General features: G+C 44.5%; 1 protein-coding gene and 1 non-coding gene across 3 annotated transcripts in view; one reads left to right on the top strand and one right to left on the bottom strand.

The window, feature by feature from the left end:
- Positions 1 to 1,245: 1,245 nt before the first annotated feature.
- The window catches only part of GLP2R (glucagon like peptide 2 receptor), a 79,986-nt gene continuing 60,084 nt past the window's right edge, over positions 1,246 to 21,147 (top strand). Inside the window, exons 1-5 of one of the 2 annotated variants that reach the window (XM_053672635.1) lie at positions 3,587 to 3,657; positions 3,883 to 3,969; positions 8,471 to 8,558; positions 10,494 to 10,598; positions 14,585 to 14,706. In XM_053672635.1, the coding sequence (XP_053528610.1) occupies positions 3,937 to 3,969; positions 8,471 to 8,558; positions 10,494 to 10,598; positions 14,585 to 14,706 (348 nt within the window). In that variant the 5' untranslated portion in view covers positions 3,587 to 3,657; positions 3,883 to 3,936. Of the gene's footprint in view, positions 2,542 to 3,586; positions 3,658 to 3,882; positions 3,970 to 8,470; positions 8,559 to 10,493; positions 10,599 to 14,584; positions 14,707 to 21,147 lie in introns of those variants that run through there. The other variant, XM_053672634.1, reaches the window with a different exon arrangement.
- On the bottom strand, positions 4,095 to 4,201 carry LOC128628495 (U6 spliceosomal RNA). The gene has a single exon (XR_008392894.1). It is a non-coding gene; the product is annotated as a U6 spliceosomal RNA (small nuclear RNA).

Raw genomic sequence — 21,147 nt, 5'->3', positions numbered from 1 at the left:
TGGCTTATTTCACTGAGCTTGATGTCCTCAAGGCACATCCACATTTACGCAGGTCAGAATTTCCTTCTTTTTAAAGGTTGAGTTATATCCCATTGAGTGGAGGTAGCCCATTTAGTTCATCCAAACATTTGGTTTGTTGCCACCTTCTGGCCGTTGTGGAGGGTGCTGTTTTTTTATGGAAGGCCAGGGGTAATTTGGGCAGGTTTCTGGGCGTAGCCTCCTGACCCTTGCCTTTGGCATTGAGCAGGGTCCTCAGCCTTGGATCTGGGGAATCTCAAGACCTGCACAGCCTGTTCCCTGACCAGCCCCACAGTAAGGGACTTCCTGTCCGAGGGACCCTGAGAGGCTCGAGGGACCCTGAGAGGCTCGAGGTACAGGCGGCCTGATTCAGGCCTACATGCTGTGCAGAGCAGGGCAGGCTGCTGACTGCCCACGTGGGTGCAGAATTCAGCACTATCCTAGAACCTCAAAAACTGGCAGGCAGAGTCCCTGGCCCATCACTCAGGCCCTTGCAAAGGAGGCTCTCCAGGACTGGTGGCACAAAGGAGACTTATGTTGCTTCTTGGACAGAGGCAACATAAGGGCAGCTGAATAGCAGAAGATTCCGCATGGCATCTGAAAAATACAGGTTCTTGATTACATGGGAAATACCTCCTTCAGACCCCCAGGCATAACTGAGAATCTTCCAGCCTGGGCAGCTAGGCGGAAAGGGCAGTGGCATTTGGGTTAAGCCTGGGGAAGGCTGAGGAGCTGCGCTGTCAGCTGCTTAGGAGCTGTGCGCATTTGGTGTACCATTTTTTTGTCACTCAGTGCCCTCCATCAGATCGTCAGAAAAAAGGATGTTTTTGAGAAAAAGAGATTAGATTAAATATTCTTACCAGGCAGGCATTTTAAGATAGCCTTAACTGTGCAGGTACAGAATAACTTTATAGCCACACGGACAAGGATCAGGGCCCATCCCTGGGCACTTTTACCCCTCTGTGTCACATTGTCCTGTTCTCTGTTGTCCCAAAGAGATGACCACACTGATTCCAGAGGTCATATCATTAGAAAAGTCCACTTTGGAGGTCTTTATTCTTTATGAGCATTCATGGGTGAGGTTTAAAATCTTGCCAAGTGGTGTTCTTAAGACTTCCAGGTGTTTCTATCAAGTGTTTGATGCTCCTCTGTTTTCCTCCAGCTGTTCAGAATCCACTCAGATAAGTTAACCAAGATGTGCTCCTATGGTTCATCTTTTTATCTCTTGCTGACCTGCATTTCATCCAATCTGGTTGTGTTCCCCTGGCCCTCCAGTTTGGGAGGCTGGGAAGACTTGGAAGGGGGTGTGGGGAGCTGGACAAAGAGGTGGGGTGAGAAGGGCCAAGCAGAGCCTTTCAGAGGTACAGTGATGAGACTACTAGAGAAATGGAACCTGCTTTGAGGGTTAGGGTAAGGTAAGGCAACTAACCAAATAGCTGTGGTTAGTATCCTGGCTCTGCCATTTATTTGCTGTGTGGCCTTGGACAAGCACACTAACCTCTCTGAACCTCAGTTTCTCAGCTGTCAAGTGGAAAAATATCACTCTCACGGGGGTATTGTGAAGACGAATGAAACAGGATGTTGGGTGCAAAGCTTCTGTAGATGGGAATTGTGATGAGGAAGTACAAATGCGGTAGTAAGTGACGAATTGTGTACTCCATAAAAGGATCTGCCAGGTGGGCTGAATGACAAGTTCAGAACAAGTGGGAGATGAAGAGGAGTGCATGTTTGACTTTTCATAGCAGATTGTTTTGCTATTACATAGACAGAACTAAAGTCTCTGATTGGGTTTTTGCTTAAGACTGTGGGTCAGGAGCTGCTCTCCCTGGAGCCGGGCAGCTGTTTCTTGTGAAGACTTGGCACATCTAGGGCCCAGAGGGGCCTGGACAACCTTGGTGGCTGGGCTCAGGCTGGCCTGGACAAGCTTCATGCCTTAAGAAGAAATGTCTCCCTCAAGAAGACACCCACCTCAGACTGGCTCAAGAGGCTCATCCTCTCGGGCTGGCTGTTCATCCGCGGCTCAAACCCAAGCCTGTTGCACCCTGGTCCTGTGTATTGAGCCAGGCCTCAGGGGTGGAACCTACTGACCACCTTGCTTTTTCTCCTTGGCTTCTTCTGAGGTTTTCCCAGAAAACACAGCCGACTCGGGGGAGGTCTGGGAAAAATCTCCCTGGCTTTGCTGGGGTAGGTGGGGGCCGAGCCACTGCTAATGAAAAACTTTGGCGATTCAGTAGATTGGTCTAGACGCTCTTGACGTGGTGTGGAGAGGGTTTGTGCAAACATTTCCTCTCTGCACGAAGAGGAATGCAAAAGGAGGCTGCCTGTGGTACATCCTGGACTGTTGGACAAATGTGCCCGCACTTGTGAAAGTGCAGCGAGGAAGCCGAGGCTGGTGCGGAGCAGGGCAGGGCCTGGGGTCTTTGCAGCCCAGGGGCCAGTCCTCTCCCCTCCCGCGGGATGTGCTCTCTCCAGTCCGCTGCTCAGCCCTTCCTCGCTCTGCTGCTTCTGGTTTCCATCAAACAAGTAAGAGCAGTCTTTATTATGACTATAATTGTTATTATTATCAGTTATACACATTTTCTGATTCTAGAAGCAATTTAAGGCCTCTTGTAGGCAATTTGGAAAATATACAACTGTATTAAGACAGTGATTAACTATCATCCTGGCATTCAGATGTAATCACTATAGTATTTTGGCATCTTTTGGCATCTTTTCCTCAAATCCTTTTACTATGCATTTTTCTTTTTATACAGCTGAAATAATGATGCATAAAACATGTTGTATCTTGTTTTCCCCTTTATGTTATATTATGAATATTTTCCCGCCAGTGCAAGCCCCAGAAGTGTTGCTGCATGTGGCCTCCTGTCCCCTTTCATCTCGGTCTCACGGTGGGGATTTAGGTTGAATAGATGGTTGTTTTCTTTTTCTTTCCTTTCTTCTCTCCTTCCTTCCTTCTTCCCTTCCTCCCTTCCTTCTTTCATTTCTTCCTTCTTTCTTTCCTGCTTTTTTTCTTTCTTCCTATTAAAAAAGTATAGGATGCTCATTGTTTTAAGAAGTAAACTTGTAAAATCCAAAGAAGTGTAAATACAGACTAAAGCTCACTGTGATACCACCACGCAGACATGATCCTCATTCACATTTCGGGACTCATACTTTCAGACATTTTCCTACCATTTATTTATATATAGTTACTAAAAAAATAACGAACAGAATCTTACTATATATCTTGCAATCTGCTTTTCTCCTAACAAAATTTACTAATAAAAAAAACACTGGCCAACATTTTTATCGAACACTTACCATGCATCAGGGTTGGTGCCAGGCACCCCCCTTATATGATCTCATGGCATGCTCCCAGCAGCCCTGTGAGGGGAGTCCTGTGAACCACATTTTGCAGAAGAGAAAACTAAGTCTCAGGGAGGTTGAACATTTTTCTATATCAGTAAATGTAACTCCACGGCCTGAGGTTTGTGGGCTTCAAGGGTGTACTCTGATGTGTGCAACCGCCCTCTTTCATTGGGCGCTCCAGGAGCTTGCCTTACTCTCTTCCTAGGAGCTGGAACCTTTGCTCCTACCCTTCCCAAGGTTCCATTTTTATCCTGGGCCATGATGTGAAGGACCCCAGCTCCATTCACCTGAGTAAGGAAGGTGCCTTGCAGCATGTTCTCTCATTCCTTTGATCCAGGGGCAGAGTTAGTTTCCGGCTGCAGCCGGGGGAATTCTAATTCCTCCCGTCCCCATGGGTGGGGGGGCTGGGCTGCCAGACCTCATGTGGTCACCTTATTAGGCTTTCTTTGGTGCTAGACCAGGACCAAAAGGGCAGAAAGCCTTGACTGAATTTTCTGCATCCAAATTCTCTCCAAGGCAGCCTTGAAGCCCTCGTAGCAGATTGTAGATGTGAGCCCAATCGATGATTCCATGGAATTCTTGCAGGGTGACAGCCTCCTCTTGGTTAGTGACCAGAACATTTTTTTTTTGTATGTGAAGGGTTTATAGTATATAAAACAATGTGTTTCTAATGCCCGAACAAGTTTTATCTCATTGACAAATATCTTACATGACTTAGAACAAAAGCAAAAAATATGGAACGCTTCACGAATTTGCGTGTCATCCTTGCGCAGGGGCCATGCTAATCTTCTCTGTATCGTTCCAATTTTAGTATATGTGCTGCCGAAGCGAGCACTGACCAGAACATTTTTGAGGGCAGGTGGCCCTGGCCTGCCTCCTACCCCAGGACTTAATTGGTCAGTGGAGGGGCCATTGTTGGAAAGGTGACACAGAGCCCTCACCCTTGCTTCAGTTCTCTGTCTCATGTTAAAACAATATATTCAACTAGTTATCTAGTTTTGTTCCCCTTCTGACCACAACTATGCACTGATGGCTGATTAGGGGCCAAGCACTGCTGCAGAACTTTGTACTTATCATAGATCACCTTGCTTAAACCCTAAAATGAGCCTCTGAGAAACTTATTATTACTGAACCCATTTCACAGACCGGGAGATTAAGATTCACAGGAGTTAAATGATCACCAGTGACCATGCAGCTTGGGAACCATTACATCTCTGCAGGGTGTTTGGAGAACTGTGTTCTTCCTCAGCATTCCTTAGAAGCTGTTGACATATGGATATTTACATGTTAAGACAGCAGGTTCTGCAGTGGGTCTGGCCAGCTCCCACAGGGACAAAGCCACACCTTCACTCCTTCGCTTTGCTACTTGCATAATCAATAATGTGCCTGTTAGCATGGCCCCTCCCCCCTCTGCCACTTGGTCTGTTTTCAGAACCCCTTGGCTCTGTCTGTCCTGCAGCGTGTCCATAATCCTGACCGACCTCCTCCTGGTTCTCCAAATGTTTATATGATGAGGCTTTGTGTAGACTTTCATGGTGCATTTTGCTTGTAGATGCTTTCCCTGCATGGATTATAAATGATCGTGGTGTGTTTTCTGGCAGGAAGTCTTCATAAAAATTCACTTAATGAGAAATTCTCAGGGACAGTTTTGTTTCTACATCCAAGCAGGGAAATAATGCTTTGGCCTCCTTTCTCCCTCCCACCCCTCTCCCCTCACAACTCATTTAGGTTGATTAGCAGTTGTTTGAGAGTCAAAAATATAAAACTCTTTAAGGATATTCAAGAAATGAATTAATGGTTCTTTCATACATTGTTAATGGGTTTGTAAAAAGGTACATATTTATAATAAAAAAAATTGGGGGGTGAGTATGCATAGTTGGGCCGTACATTATCAACTCCTTTAAAAATGCATATGTTATGAAGCAGAAATTCCAGTTCAGAGAATTTCTCTTAATAAAGATGTGCTCGAATGTTTATGAATATTTTCATTACAGCATCATTTATATTAGCAAATAGCTAAAACAACACATCTCCAAAGCTAGAAAATTAAAAAAATAAATTATATTACATTTATCCCTAGAAAATTATATAGCTGTTAAAATGGTGTTTTAGAAGAATAGTTCTAGAAATGGAAATATATTCACAATATATCTTCTAGTGAAAAAGAGGCTACAGAACAATGTGATTTCCTTTTTGGTTAAAATTAAAAAGAGACAAGGGATACTTGGTGCAGAGAGAATAATTTCTGATTAATAAGATTCTGATTTTTACCTTCTCCCTCTTTGCTTATCTATAATTTTAATTTTATTTACAATGAAGTATAGTCCTTCCATTACAAATAACATTAGAAGATTTATTTGAAGAAAGTCAACAGAATGCTTTTTTCCCTGTTTTCCTGAATCCCTTCTCCAACAAGTTAGTCATTGATGCTGTTACCTAAGCAAGAAGAGGATCAGAATCACGCTGGGCTTTCCCGTTAGAAAACATCCACTTGTGGACCTCCTTTTCTCGTCACTGTGTCTGGATCTGGCTGTGACTGAACTTGCATTTGCCTGTTGTGTTTTTGATGTCTTTAGGACACGTACCTGGGAAGATAGTCTGAGTGTAGCCCTCCCAAACTGACCAAAGTTAGTGTTGCTTATGGTTTGTATTTTGTTTCTTCTGTTTCTGAGCATGGCCCTTAGTCCTGGCAAAGAGCAGGGGGTAGGAACATGTTAGTCCAGGGACAGCTCATATGTATGACACTGGTTTTATTGTCTCTTCTTCACCCAGATCCCAGTGAAGTCCCCAAGAAGGCACATAGCACTCTATTCAAGAAATGGTCTTCCTTTTGTGACTGGGCAGATTATGGAAGTTTACAATCGGTTTATCAACTTCTTTGATAGATTTATAAATCTAATATAGAGTTAGTTAGGTTCCTATTAGGATGTAAAACAGCCTAATGTGTTAATAAACTCTCATTTTGTCTCTTGGGCCACAACACAGAGACATATATTATTAATGGAGATTCAAAACTCATTGGAAACTGAAACCAAGGGATAAATGCCAATAACTTCATCATCATTATCACCATCATTATTATTTATTGGGTAATCCCGTGGTTCCCAAATGGTGTGCTAAGATGCTCCAGGGCGCTGCTGGAAATTCACAGGGGTGCTCTAAGATATTTTAATTTTTCAAGGGAAAGAGCCATCCATGACAGCTGTGTGGATTACCAGCTGGAGAGAGTTCATGGCTTCAACATTATATCATGCTGGGCTACTTTGGTGATATTGGGTTTTCTAAAGTTGCTGTGATGAAAAGCAAGTACTACACAAAAATCAGTGTGGAACAAAGGTGGTTGTGTCCAATCTGAGTCTTCGGTTTGAGAAGTTGTGCAGTGCCCAGTAGGCACCAAGTTGTTGGGACGTAAATACTTGTAAAGTTTTGGGGACTTACCTGATTAGTGGGACTTGATATTTCTTTTGGCTTAGGGATGCTTTGTTCCGAATGTGCTAAAAATTGAGAGAGTTTGGGGTCCTCTAGTCTTGTGATGACTATACCAGTTCTTCAAAAACTTGGCTGTGTGGTTCTCTGGAAGAAATGCAAAGGAACTACGCACAGACCCCATTGTGGATGGTGTAGTACTGGGGGATGGGGCTAGATGGGCAGAAATGGTAGACTGGACTGATTACTCAGGAAGTGAAAACTGGCTACATGTCAAGCTGATAGATTTATTTTTTTGCTTGTTGTTTTGTTTAGTTTAGGGTAGTGTGTTTGTATATGTGTGTGCTCGAGTAATTTTAGGTGGAGTATCTCCCAATTTACAATAGGCTCCCCTGGCTTCCTTTTGCTAAACCTGTCCTACTTCATTCTTTCAGGTTATCTACCTGGCATTTGATGGTGAGACCAGACAAAGGCATAAACAAAGCCAACTAATTAGTGGTTGATCTTAGCCCAGATCACATATTTAAACCTTCCCATGTTCATGCCCCCTTCCCCTGATCCACCCCACAGCTATGCCTCTGTTTCTTTATCTGGAAAATGAGGGAGAATGAGGACAGTAACTCCAGCCCTTTTCTAGGGCCTTGTATTCAGAGATTCATCCCCTTCAATTCCTCTCTAATGCAAAATCTGGCACACAGTAAGTGCTCAATAAAAATGAGTAAGTTGAAGAAGAAAAATCACCCATCTTTTCTTTGTAATCCTCACCCAGGGATACATTTATTGATTTTAAAGAGAGAGGAAGCCAGGGAAGATACAGAGAGAGAGAAAGAGAGAGAGAGAGAGAGAGAGATACAAGTGAGAGAGAAACATCAATAGGTTGCATTCCATACATGCTCTGAGCAGGGATCAAACTGCAACCTTTAGGTGTAAGGATGATGCTCCAACCAAATGAGTCACCTGGTCAGTGCAAAAAAAAAAAAATCTCTTTTAAAGCCAAAAGAAGTGGTACAGATATACAATTAGAAGTTGTTAGATAACTCAATTACCTGGAAGACCGGAAAAATATATTCTGTATATCTAAGGTTCTATGGGATGAAGTAGTTAATGTCAGGAAGAAAAAAACCCCAAAGCTTCAGTTCAGTAGCAGAGCATCTGTCTGCCCAATGTCTTCAATTCAGGACATCCAGGCACTTGGGTGGGGTGGTGCAGAAACCTGGGTGGGAGGGTGTGGGGCCCTAGGTGGGCGCCTAAGTGGCAGGGTGCAGGCCCCTGCCATTCCTCTGGTCCTCCTCTCACACACAGTTGGGACTTCTTAGTGTGCTACTAATCTCTTTGACATCCCCATGGTCTTTGAAGCATGCAGCTGTTCTTCTGGTAGGGTGTGAAACTTCAGGATGAGTATTTTGTATCCTCTTGAAATGTCGACCTCATTCGAAGACTTTGAAAAAAACTTTTCATAATTTATATTAAAACCAATAGGATTAGATTTATGGAGTAAATGTAAAATCCATATGTATCTTTTAAATAGAACTTAAGATGCCAAAGAAATTCTATTTCTTGGTTCAAGCCACTAAGGGCCCTGCAGGTGAAATGTTTGAGAATCGTGGTATGAAATGATAACAGGACCACTCTTGTGCTTGCAGCTGACTAGGGGGTCACCATGGTTTTCTCTGCTCAGATTTCAGGATCTCTCCTTCAGGAGACAACTCAAAAGTGGGCTCAGTATAAAGAGAAGTGCCTGAGAGACTTACTCAAAAAACCTTCTGGTAAGTACAAGTATTCATTATTTGTGGCTGTGTAACAAGTGGTCCCAAAGCTTAGTGGCCTACACCATTAATAATAATCATTTGTGATCTCTCACAGTTTCTGTGGGTCAGGAATTTGGACTAAGCATGTTGGGGATGGCTTGTTTCCGCTCTACAATGTCTGCAGTATAGTTGGAACACAAAGGTTGGGGGTTGAAAATATCCCAAGTTCTGTTCACAGCCATGTCTGCTGGTTGATGCTGGCTCTCAGCTGAGAGTTAAACTGTGAATGTTGGCCAGAGAGCTTTCACATGGCCTCTTTATCTGGCCTGGGCTTCCTCACAGCATGGTGGCTGGATTCCAAGGGCAAGATGACCAGAAGCCAGGTTGCCTTTTATGACCTAGCCTTGGAAATCACTTCTGCCATCTTCTGTTGGTTAGACAGTTTTACCCAGGTTCAAGGGCAGAGACCCCACCTCTCGTTGTAAAAGAGCATGTGAGATGGGGTGCATATACTTGTGGCCATCTTTGATAAAAAGCATTGGCCACTGCTCACTCATCATCTAATCACATAACTTGAGCAACTGTCATAGATTAATCTGGGAATCTATTGAGTGTGTGTCTGTGGGGTGGGGCAGTCCTAGGTCCTATGACTAAAGCTGAGTCATAACATTTCTCTGTCCCAGGTCTATGCTAAGTTCAGAGCATTATAGCAAATACGTTAATAGTTTGGTCAGTCCATGGCTTCTCCTGCCCACATACTGACTCTTTGGGTGTGGCCAGATTCTTCCATTTCTTTTTTTTTCTAAGAAATAGAAGATTCCCCTTTTTTTTCTTTCTAAGGAAAAAAAAGATAAGAAGCATTGGCTAGTTGCCTCTGTGCACTGGGGACTGTGGATAAAGCTGGCCCCTCCTATTCTCCCGGTTGACAAGACACCATAAACTTTTTGTCCCTTTTCCTGACCCAAAGGTAGTGCCCACCTTCCAGCTCACCCTCCCCCCTGTAATGACTCCTTCAGCGAAGTAGGCAGCAATCACCACCTCCTGATTCAGGGAGCCCTGCTTTCTGACATCCCAGTGCGGCAGGTCCTCCTCAGCTGGAGCCATGCCTGGAGTGGCTCAGGAGTGCTCACGGGAGGGTGCTGACACCTGGCGTCCAGGTGCATGAGGTGCTGGAGCCAGCTCCTAACCTAGCTGGTTTGTGTTTGTGGGGTCCCAATGCTGGTAACCTGGCACTTCACCCTGAGTTCTAGCCTAACAGGGAGCAGATGGTGGGGGATGATGCTGGGTTCCCAGGAGTGAGGGGACTGCAAAACAGACAGTTGAGATTCACCCTGAAACCCTTTCATTTGATTCTGGGAGGACTACAAGGCTGGGGCTTATGTTTGTAGCTTCTCCTCATCAAGCACTGGAGATGGTCCAACTACTGTATAATGATCAACAGACCAGGGTTTGGATGGAGAGCTATGACCAGGTAGTGCTTGTGTCAGGTGCACATGACAAAAGCACCGGTCCTCTTGCACATTTCACATTAAGGGTGTTCCAGGTGTAATCGGTGAAGGCTTGACAGTTATTTAGTTCATATGGAACATGAGGTGATGGCTGAATGTCCAAGTGTCCTCCTGACCCTGAGTTCCTGTGAGAGCTCATTTCAGGTAAAGTAAACCAAAACCAGCATGATCTGTGCATTGGCATAATTGACTGGACAACTGACAGAGGTCACATTGTCTAGACAAAGCCACAGTGCTCAGGGCTGTGTTTGGCATTCCTGTGCCCCGCATGTTGTTCCTCATCCTTGACCTGCCTGGATAGCCAGATGCCCATGTGGGTCCCTGCACAGGTTATTACAACTTCTGATGCCAGGAGGGCAGGCTCAGGGCTCCTGGCGCCTCTGTCTCCATCTGTGGACCCCAGGCTCTGGCAGCGCTGTTCACTCAGCCCTTCTTCCCCCTGCAGGCATATTTTGTAATGGAACCTTTGATCAGTATGTATGCTGGCCTCATTCTTCTCCAGGAAATGTCTCCGTTCCCTGCCCGTCATACTTACCTTGGTGGCGTGAAGGTAATGCCTCATTTTACTGATTTCTGACAGTTTCCTCAAAGGCTAGTCTCTCGTAGGTAGGACTTCCAGGAAGCAGTTAGAGAAAGGGCTCCAATCAAGTGCTTTTCTCAACTCTTCTCTCACCAAAGATGTCCTTCTAAGCCACCAGGAATACACGCTCCTTCTTCTCTCTGCTTCTCTTATCTTCCTGCAACTCTTCTCTGCCTGGATGTTCTGTTAATAAAATGGTCCTCTTTTCTTTGAAATGGTAGAGTCTAGGCCTGGTTTCCATGGCATTGGCTGTGGTGAGGGTAAGAATTAGCACTGTAGTGCAGGGGAGAAAGAGGCAGGGGCGAGAGATGGGGATGCTCGCATCCAAGCAGCTTCGGCTTGTCAGGTAAAGAGGAAGGATGTTGAAACCACCCTCACCATAGCGCTGGAAAGAAGTGCTATTGAGCGGATGTTTTTAAGCCCATGGGGTGTGGATGGAGAGTTGAACCACTCAGTCTGCCCTAGTCCTGCAGAAAGGAAGTGATGGTTATTTAGGATTTCAGAATGATTCCCCATCCCCACCTGCCCCAGCAACTCAGCCTCTTGGTTGTTTCACTGGAGGGAGAGAGAAACAGTTACTGCTTAGAACTCTTTTGCCTTTGACCAGAGACCATGGGCAAATGTAAGAACAGGTAAAATCTTGAGAACTATTCTCAAGAAACATAGCAGGTACAAAGTTCTGGGCAAAACAATGTGAGAATGGGTGTCTGAGAAGGTGAGGTGGTGATATTTTGTATTTAATTTCAGTCCAAGGAATGATCACAACAGTTAGAATTTGGTTTCAGTTTTTTGAGGCCTCCATTGCAAAGGGAGAGTTTTGAAGGAAGATGCACTTCTGGGTGGCAGTGCCAGTGAAACTGTCCTCTGGTGGGTCCAGTGGGATCAGCCCAGGCAGGAGTGGTAAGGAGTGAGGCTCCCAGGAAGGTGGGAGAGAGGGCATGAGGGAGCTTGCTGGGTGAGAGGGCTCAGCTCCATGGGCAGTGAAGAGCGCCGGACACAGAGTCAGGAGCCCTGAGGTCAGACCCCATCCCTCTGTTCTACCCTCAGGCTTTTGGCAAACTGCCAGAGCCCTCGGAGCTGTAATAGCTGACTCCTAAGGTCATCTCGACAAATAAATGAGAAGGCACGCACTGAGTCAGGCACACAGTGGGTGCTTCCTAGATGGGAGCTGAGGCTGAGACTGAGTTCGAGCCCCTTGAACCCCTCTGGGTCTTTAAGGCCCCAGATGAGCGTGGATCCCTCAAGGGCACGTGGAGCAGACCACTGCCACCACCCAGCCCCACCGTCTGCCTGTTTTTCCAGATGGTGAACATAGAGGTCCATTGCACTTTAAGAGAAAAAGTGATCAGGAAGTCAAACTTACACAGAAATGGAGTTAAGGCTTAAAAAAATGAGTTGTGGAGTTTTAGAGTGTACTGAGGGGACTGTGATTCACAAAAGGTGGGAAGTTGCTTTTCCACTTGACCTTTTGTGCATGAAATCTTTAGAGTCCAAATGGGTTCCTGCAGTGAAAGGAAAATGTGGAGCCAGGGGAGGGGGTTAGAGAGGAAGGGATGGAGAAGCATTCTTGTGAGATAACATTAGAGGAAGGAGCATCCTGATATGAGAAGGGAGCCGGTGTAAGGGCGGATGTAAGCTGTAACGGTGAATACAGCTGTAATGGTGGCTACAGGCTGTGATGGCTTTATATGGCTGAGGATGAGGCTGGGCCTGACTGTGCAGGAAGTTGTATGCTATGCTAAGGGTTTTGAACTTCTGTGGAGGAAGATTATGTGGAGCCACTGAAGGTATTAAGGCATGAGAAGGACATAAGATTTGTGGTGTGGGGGCAATGACATTGGTGGCCTGTGGCTGTTGGACTGAGGCATGAAGGGGGAGGCCAGTCTGAAAGCTACTTCAGTGGCCCAGAAAGAGATGGTGAGGGATTAGGTTCAAGCAGAGGCAAAAGGAGAGAAGAGGGAAGAGTTTTAAAAAATATTGGAGGTAGAACAGTCAAGACTTGCCATCAGATGAAGTGGTAACTGAGGGACAGAGAGGAGTACAAGGTGGAGGAGGGAAAAACATTCTCACATCACATTCCACCTGCCCCCTAACACCCATCATGTGGCTGGAAGCCAAGTCTTCTCACCCCTCTTCTCCCCCCACCCACTCATCTTCACTCTCAGCCGTTGCTCTCCCATCTCCTTGACGGTCCCTGCCTCAAGTCTGGCCCCCTTCCAACCACCTGCACAAAGTTCTCTGAAACGCACATTCGACCATGTTGGCCCATCATCACCAACACCCCTGAATAGTGCTTGAGACCTTCCATCACATGGCCCTGCTGACCTCTCTAGCATCTTCTCGCATCTCCACTTCAGCCAAATAAACAACTCCAAGTTCCTACACCTGCCCAGCCATTGCCACCCAGCACCTTGCCCATAGTTTTCTGTCTATAAACCCAACTTTAATCCACAGCTTGAAACTTCCATTTTTCTAGGAAATTTCTCAGATTACTCCCCACAGGTGCAATGGCTCCCTGCCTTTCCGAGGCCTCTTATATACCCAAGTGATCTATCACCTTAGCATTTACAATGCTTGATGACACTTTTATTTGCATGTCTCCTCCTCCTCCTAGACTTGGGGCTGTCCCTCTTTTGTCTCTGCCTTGAAGGACAGTGTCAGGTGACATGACTGTCACTCACCCATTCATCAGATATTTATTGAAAATCTACTGTGTGACAGGCATTGTTTCAAGGGCTTAGGATATATTAGTGACCAAAAATAGAATAAAGTTTCTCAAGTGTGGGACTCACATTTGAACAACAGCCAAATAATAATCAAGAAACATCATCAGTAAGTATGGAGTGCATTTGAAGGTGATGTATTTTAAACAAGATGGGAGGGAAAGATATGGGAAGTGGGAGTGGGCTTTGTGACAGGGTTTGTCTTGGTGACAACTTAAAGGATTTAGCCAATAGGGGAAGAGTGTTCAGCAGGGAAGGAGTCAAGGAGTGCAAATCTGCACTCATCTGGCAGCACGCCCACTGTGTTCCACAAAGAGCAGGGAGGCCAATGTGGCTGGACCGAAGGGGAGAGAAGCAACAGGAGGTTAGTTTCCGTCAGAGAGCACTGGGGCCAGACCTTCCAGGACTTTGTGGGAGGCCATGAGGACTCTGACTTCTTTTCAGAGCCCTCGGTTGATTCTGAATGAGGCGTGACATGATGTGACTGACACTTGTCTTAGTTCATCCTGACTGCTGGGTTCACTATAGCCCATGAGTATCGAAGGCACTCACAATAACCCGGGTAAGAGATAATGGGGTCCCAGTTAGGGTAACAGCAGGAGGATAACAGCCGCCAGGGACACTCCTTCGGGGGAAGGGCTCCTGGAATAGATGTGACTGAGTCACACAGCAGCCGTGTTGGGCAGGTCACTTTGCCTCTCACTTGTACACACAAACACTTTCACTTAATCCTCCCCCAAACTGAGGAGGGACAGTGCCATTCTTATCCATAGCTGTGATGTAGAAGCCAGAAGGCACAGAGGGTGGAAGGGCCAGGCTCAGGAGAGGCTGAGCAGGCCTCCTCCACTGCCATCCCTTCTTCACGAGCATCTGGAAGGGATGCGCCCTGGGACGCGTACCCAGAGCCCTGGTGGGTGTATCCAGCTGGCCTATGCCTTGGGGAGCTCACCTCTCCCAGTCCTTGAGGGCTGTTCTAACTCCAGAGGCTTCAGTAAACACAGTGGACCATTAACGGATCATAGCTTCTTACAAAATGTAGAGGCTGTCCTGTTTTTCTTTCTGTCCCAAATAAACAGTAGGGATGTTAATGAGCCCTCCTCCCTCCCCCCCGGGAACAAGGAGAAGTAAAACTCCTTTCCCCTGGGATTTTCCACAGCTCTGTGGTGAGGACTGGGCCCTCGGGGAGCTGGCTGCATGTTCTGACCTTTCCCTCAGAGCTGTGTTTACTTTCAGAGGACTCAGGAAGGGCCTACCGACACTGCTCGGATCAGGGCACTTGGCAGACGCTGGAGAACTCCACAGGTATTTGGCAGGATGACTCCGAATGCGCTGAGAACCACAGCTTCAAAGAAAATGTGAGTGTGCTGGGCTCAATGAGAACAAGCTCTGGGGCCGAGCCACTGTATACCCTCCGCCAGGGCCCTCCGTGGCCCAGTGGCGTTAAGGCCCACGCAGAGAGCCTTCCCAACAGCTTCTCTGCCTCAGACTCACCCAGGAGAGACCCTCAGTCACACCAAACAGCACGTCCTGTGGCAGCCACTGAATGGCTTCTACCTCAAGGGTGGAAGGTGACCCCCTAAGGGGATTCAGCCTCTCCGCGCTGTCCTGGTCGTTTCTTTGCGGTTCCCTCTGCCTGAAGCAGTCCTCAGCTCTTCTGTGGCTTCTCCTTCTCATCGTTCAGGTTTCAGTTCAACGCCTTCTTCAAAGTGAAGTCTTCCGTGGCCACCCCATCAAGAGTGGCCACCCCATCAAGAGTGGCCTTGACCCCTTTCCACCACGCCCCCCCCCAATGCTCCGACAAACTCCTATGTTTGCTTATTTGTTTCTAGCCCTCATTAGAACATGCACTCCACAGCAGCAGATGTGTGTGCCAAGCTCAGGGGTTTCGAGCTGAGGGTTGAGGCAACAGCCAAATTTCCTGCCCAGACTCTGACTCCTAGCTGTTCATACCCAGACCCTTCACCTCTCTGTTGACTCAGCTTCCCCATCCATAGCATTTATTGCATGTGATTGCTGTGAGGATTCAATTAAATAGACACAAGTGTTAAAAGATATGCCATTCTTCGGGAAGAACCTGACCCCAGTCGGCACACCTATGTAGCAGTGACTGCTCTGTGACCAGGACCGAGCACAGTGATGGGAAGTGAATCAGCAAAACAGCTCAGCACAGGTTTGCTTCAGACTCCTATCCACACGTTTTCTTCCCAGGGTCTTATACCGCAATCCCCACAGGCATGGCGCTTCTCCCCAAAGACTCCTGTGTATACAGTCCCACCCACTTTCCTTCAAAGTGAGGTGCAAAAGGCAGCCTGGACAGAGAAAAAGGTGTTTGGGAATCAGGCAGATATTTAGGGCCGTATCTTGGTTTCTTTTAGACAGTCAGACATGAAGTGCCTACTGTGTACTAGATTTTTGCACTAGCCACTGGAGCTTTGAGTATCCGGTGGTATAGGGACAAGGTGGAGACCTCTAGAGATGCCACCTTAGGAGGTTAGAACTGTGCACAGTTGGAAAGGGAGGGACATAACTCTGAGTAGGCTTCGAAAGGATTGCTCTGGCCAGTCAGAAAGAGAGGCCAAGAATGGGCTAGGCTAGAGGCAGAGTGGGGAGGGCAGGCAGGAGCCACTCGGTCACTCAGCCCAGATGGGGAGAGACCACCAGCAGGATGGAGGGAAGTGGGAGGCAGGGTTTATAGCTTTCTGAGGAGGGAAATAGTATGACCAGATGCTGTGGGGAGGGTGAGAAGGTAGAGCCAAGGGCAACAGAAAGGTCAGGTTGGCTTGGGCCCCTGAGGAGCTTTGAAATGCCCCTCATTGAGACTGGGGACACAGGAAGAGTCCTTCCCCTACATCTCTCCTGGGTTCTGGATATTTCACTATCACTACAGAATTCCTTGCCCTAAGTGGAGACTGCAAACTGCGCCCTGTTCCCTGCCCCAAGTAGTGGCTCACTTCTTTCAGAATTTAATTGGATTTTGACATTTGCTTTAGCTTTCCTAAGTCGTTTTAATATTTTTCCATCAGATGTTAAAGATATTTTAATAAAGTTTGGGATGTGGAGGGAGGTAAGGAGTTTAGGTCTAGTCACACTAACCATGTGACTTTAAGCCACATAACTTCTCTCTAAGCATCTACAAAGTGGGATTGATAATACCAACTTTGCCCAGGCTGGTGGTGAGGCTTGAGGAAACAGGGGGTGCCACATCCTGGCACCCCCTTGGCACGGCGTAGTTACGACTATTGCATTTCATCTCCTCAGATCGTCTCCCCTGGTCTCCGACAAACTCAATTCTTTCCCTTCCCGGCCCTTTCTCTACTCCACTCTGGGGGCAATGGTCACGGTCCACTTGTCATCATGAGCTTTAGGTGTCTGAGGGTGGCTTTTCTGCTGTGGCTTCTTTGGTTTTTTTTTAAAATACGTAATAAAGAAAATAATTTTCTGTGAAGATATATATATATATATAAATATGTAAAATTTTATGCCACTGAAAAGACCTTTGATTAATTTCAATACACTTTTATATTTTAAGCTGCAGTAATACATTTAAAATATCAGATGCTTTAAATATTTTAAGTATCTTAAATAGGACAAGCGAATCTTTAATTCTTAAATAATTCTAGTCCATTGAATGTATCAGGCTTATATGGTGAGTCTTAAATTTTCTTAAATAAGTCAATACTATTTTCAATTAAACTTAAAGTTAAGTACTTATTGACATATTTCATAATGGAGCCATGATATTAATCCTAATACTCTAATAAGTTATATCCTCTAAGTAGTAATACCAATTACATAGAGATTGTCAAATACTTTTAAAAGCCTCTATCTGAGGGACAAATAGAAGGATGAACATGGGATGATGCCAAGTGAAATATTGATGGTAGCATCTAGGTGGCAGGTGTGCAGGTATTTGTGAAACTCCTTTAACTTCACTGTATGTTTGGTCTTCCTGGCTGTGGCTCACTTCCTTTAGAACCTTGTGGGAGTCCGCATGCCCTTGGCTTTCCTAAGTGTAATATCTTCCCATTGGGCATGAAGAGCCTTCCACGGGATCCTCTAAATCCACAGGGAATTCTTTCTAAACCTCTTTTTAACCTTATTACTTGATTTGAGTTGACAGAATTCTGTGTTTCTTATATAGTTTTACCATATGACAGGTCACGCCTCTTAAAGGAATTAAAATGATAACAGAGGCTAACTTGGATTCAGCTTATCTCAGGCATTTGTCTGACTTTCATCAGGACTCTAGACTCATGCTAACTGCATGGCTTGAATTAGGCAAATCGCCTGCATTTCTTATCTTCCCTCATGCACTAAGCTGCTGGAGAACAATGACAAAATCATAGCTTTAGGTAAATACCCATCATCCCCTGACCTAGTACTGGGATGCATGCACAAAACCCTTTGCATACAGTGGGTTCTGAATACATACTGAGTAAGTGGTTTCACTGATTCTGAGTGAATGGATCTGTGGTGGAGCCTTGGCATCAGCACGGGTGCTGAGTTCTCCAGGTGAGTCCAATGTGCAGCTGAGGCTGGGACTGAGGCCTTAGGGAGGAACCCGCCAGCATGTGTGAGAGGCCTGCTGCTCCCTCTGGGCTTAGGTCTGCAGCAGCCCACATCAGTGGACAGGGACAAGAAAACAAGATTTGAAAACTGCACTTTCCAAGACAGAAAATAAAGATTTCTCTCTTCAGAAAAATGAGGACAAGGGCATTGCCTCCTCCCGTCTGCAAATGGCTGTATTTCAAAGAATTCAAATATTTAAAAATAATAATAAAACCAACTTTTGGACATGTTTACCTGTGTTTGTAATAGAGGGTTGAAATTTTGCCCCAAAAAGGCTAGTGTTAGTAAATCTTTGCCCTTCAGAGTTTTGGCAAACAAAGTATGTTATGTTCTCCCAATTGACAATACACTGGGAGTCCTTAGCACATTAAATGGTACTTTTTAAAGAGATTGTGTGTGTGCACACACATAAGTATTAACAAATATGTTTGGATTCCTTGGTATGAAAGTGTGCTTAGTAGTGTTTAAATAAATTATCTTGTCTTACTTCAGGCTGTTTTTCTTTGCCCTTATATAAGTTCTTTCTATTCTCAAATACAGAATTTAAGTGCTATATCTGTTATACTTTTAATACATTTAATTTCAATGATAAATTTTAATTTTCAAGATAGCCTAAAATATATATAGATATATATATATTTTTCCAATATTTTATTTTGAAATATCCAAACATAGAAAAGTTAAAAGAATAATAAACATTCATAGACCTACTATATAAATTTGTTAATATTTTGCCATATTTTCTGTCTCTCTTTCTGAAATATTTAAAAATAATTTGCTGACATCATGAGATTTTGCCCCTAAATATTCATCAGGTACATCCTAATTTTAAGAACATTATTACACTTAACTACAATGTCATTGTTTCAGCTAAGTGAAATTAACAGTGATTCCATCGTATTAACTAATTTTTCATCCATTTTCAAATTTCCCCAGTTGTTCTCCTCCACCCCTGCCCAATTTTTTATAATAGCTTTTCTATCCTGGACCAGGCTCTGATCTAGGTTCATATGTTGCATTTAGTTTTATATCACTTCAGTGTCTTTTAATGTCGAACAATGCTTCCCCTCTCCAATGACATTGGCTTTTTGAAGAGACCAGAAGAACTTTGCTATAGAACAGCACACAATCTAGATGTGTTTGACTGTTTCCCTGGATTACCATTCAACACACTCTTCCATCTTCTTTATTTCCTGTAAACTAGAAGTTAGGTAGGATTCAAATGAATCTTCGCAGTTGCTGTGTGTAACATCTCACCAGGAGTCCAAAATGTCAGGGGTCACACTATAATGATGTTACATTTGATCACCTAGTTGTTAAATGTGTATATATATATTTCTCCACTTTAAATATATATATATATTGTATAATATACATATATATTTCTCCACTTTAAAACGGAACTGCGCTGCCATGCCAGAGAACTGCTGGTCTTGTGCCTCAAATGTCTGGAATGATAAAATAGGGCAAAACAACCTTTGAACTGGGCCTAAAGCAATATGGTGCCCCAAAGAACTGGTTGCGAAGATAACAAGAAAGCAGCTGGATTGATGACTACTGGATTGATGACTCCTGGAGTGAAGTTTTTTAAATGTTAAAAATTAGCATCACTATGTTATATTACCTGGGCTGATAGAAATGTCTTTCTTCTTTTTTGACATTAAATAACTTTTTATTTTTCAATTACAGTTGACATACAATATTATATTAGTTTTGGATGTACACCTCAGTGCTTAGATATTATATGATTTACTAAGTCATCATCCTGATAAATATCATACCCATCTGACATCACACACACTTATTAGAATATTATTGACTATATTCCCTATGCTGTACTTTACATCCTTGTAACTATTTTATAACTACCAATTTGTATTTTTAGCGTAGTTTATTATTATGCTATTATAGCTGTCCCAATTTTTTCTACCCTTTATCCCCTCTCCACCCTGCATTCCCCCTACCCTCGAGCATCCCCCCTCCCCTTAGTTCATGTCCATAGGTGGTACTTGTCTTTGACTTCTCTATTTTCTTAACCTCCCTCTGTCTATTTTATGCCTACTAATTATGCTTCTTATTCCCTGTACCTTTCTCCCTCCCATTCTCCTCCTCCCTCTCCCCACTGATAACTCTCCATTCAATTTCTATTTCTGTGATTCTGTTCCTGTTCTAGTTTGTTTAGTTTTAGTTTTTGTTTTTTAGATTCAGTTGTTGATAGTTGTGAGTTTGTTATTTTACTGTTCATAGTTTTTTATCCTTTTCAATTTCTTAGATAAGTCCCTTTAACATTTTATAGAATAAGGGCTTGGTGATGAGGAACTCCTTTAACTTGACCTTATCTGGGAAGCACTTCACCTGCCCTTCCACTCTAAATGATAGCTTTGTTGGATAAAGTCATCTTGGATGTAGGTTCTTGCTTTTTATGTCTTTGAATACTTATTTCCAGCCCCTTCTTGCCTGCAAAGTTTCTTTTGAGAAATCAACTGATAGTCTTTTGGAAACTCCTTTGTAGGTAACTGTCTCCTTTCCTCTTGCTGCTTTTAAGATTCTCTCCTTATCTTTAATCTTGGCTAATGTAATTGTGGTATACTTTGGTGTGTTCCTCCTTGGGTCCAATTTCTTTGGGACTCTCTGAGCTTCCTGGACTTCCTGGAAGTCTATTTCCTTCACCAGATTGGGGAAGTTTTCCTTCATTATTTGTTCAAATAAGTTTTCAGTTTCTTGCTCTTGTTCTTCTCCTTCTGGCACCCCTATGATTTGGATGTTGGAGCACTTAAAGTTGTCCCAGAGATTCCTAAGCCTCTCCTCATTTTTTTGAATTCTTGTTTCTTCATTCTGTTCTGGTTGAATGTTTCTTTTTTCCTTCTGGTTCACACCATTGATTTGAGCCCCAATTTCGTTCCTGTCAGTGTTGGTTCCCTGTAAATTTTTCTTTATTTCACTTCATATAGCCTTCATAGCCTTCATTTCTTCCTTCATCTTGCAACAGAATTCAATAATTTCTGTGAGCATCCTGATTTCCAATGTTTTGAACTCTGCATAAGTTGTTTATCTCTTCGTCACTTGGCTCTTTTATTGGAGTTTGATCTGTTCCTTCATCTGGGCCATATTTCTTTGTCTTAGAGCACCTGTTATGTTGTAAGGGGCAGAGCCTTGGGTATTTGCTGGGGCGAGGCAACCCATGTCACTGCATAGTTGTAGGGGCAGGGGCAGGGAGGGAACAATGC

The sequence above is a fragment of the Artibeus jamaicensis genome, unplaced genomic scaffold (assembly GCF_021234435.1).
Source record: "Artibeus jamaicensis isolate MK-2021 breed Jamaican fruit bat unplaced genomic scaffold, CSHL_Jam_final contig_781, whole genome shotgun sequence".
Lineage (NCBI taxonomy): Eukaryota > Metazoa > Chordata > Mammalia > Chiroptera > Phyllostomidae > Artibeus > Artibeus jamaicensis.
Note: the sequence above shows the minus strand (reverse complement) of the source record. Positions and strands in the feature narration are given on the sequence as shown.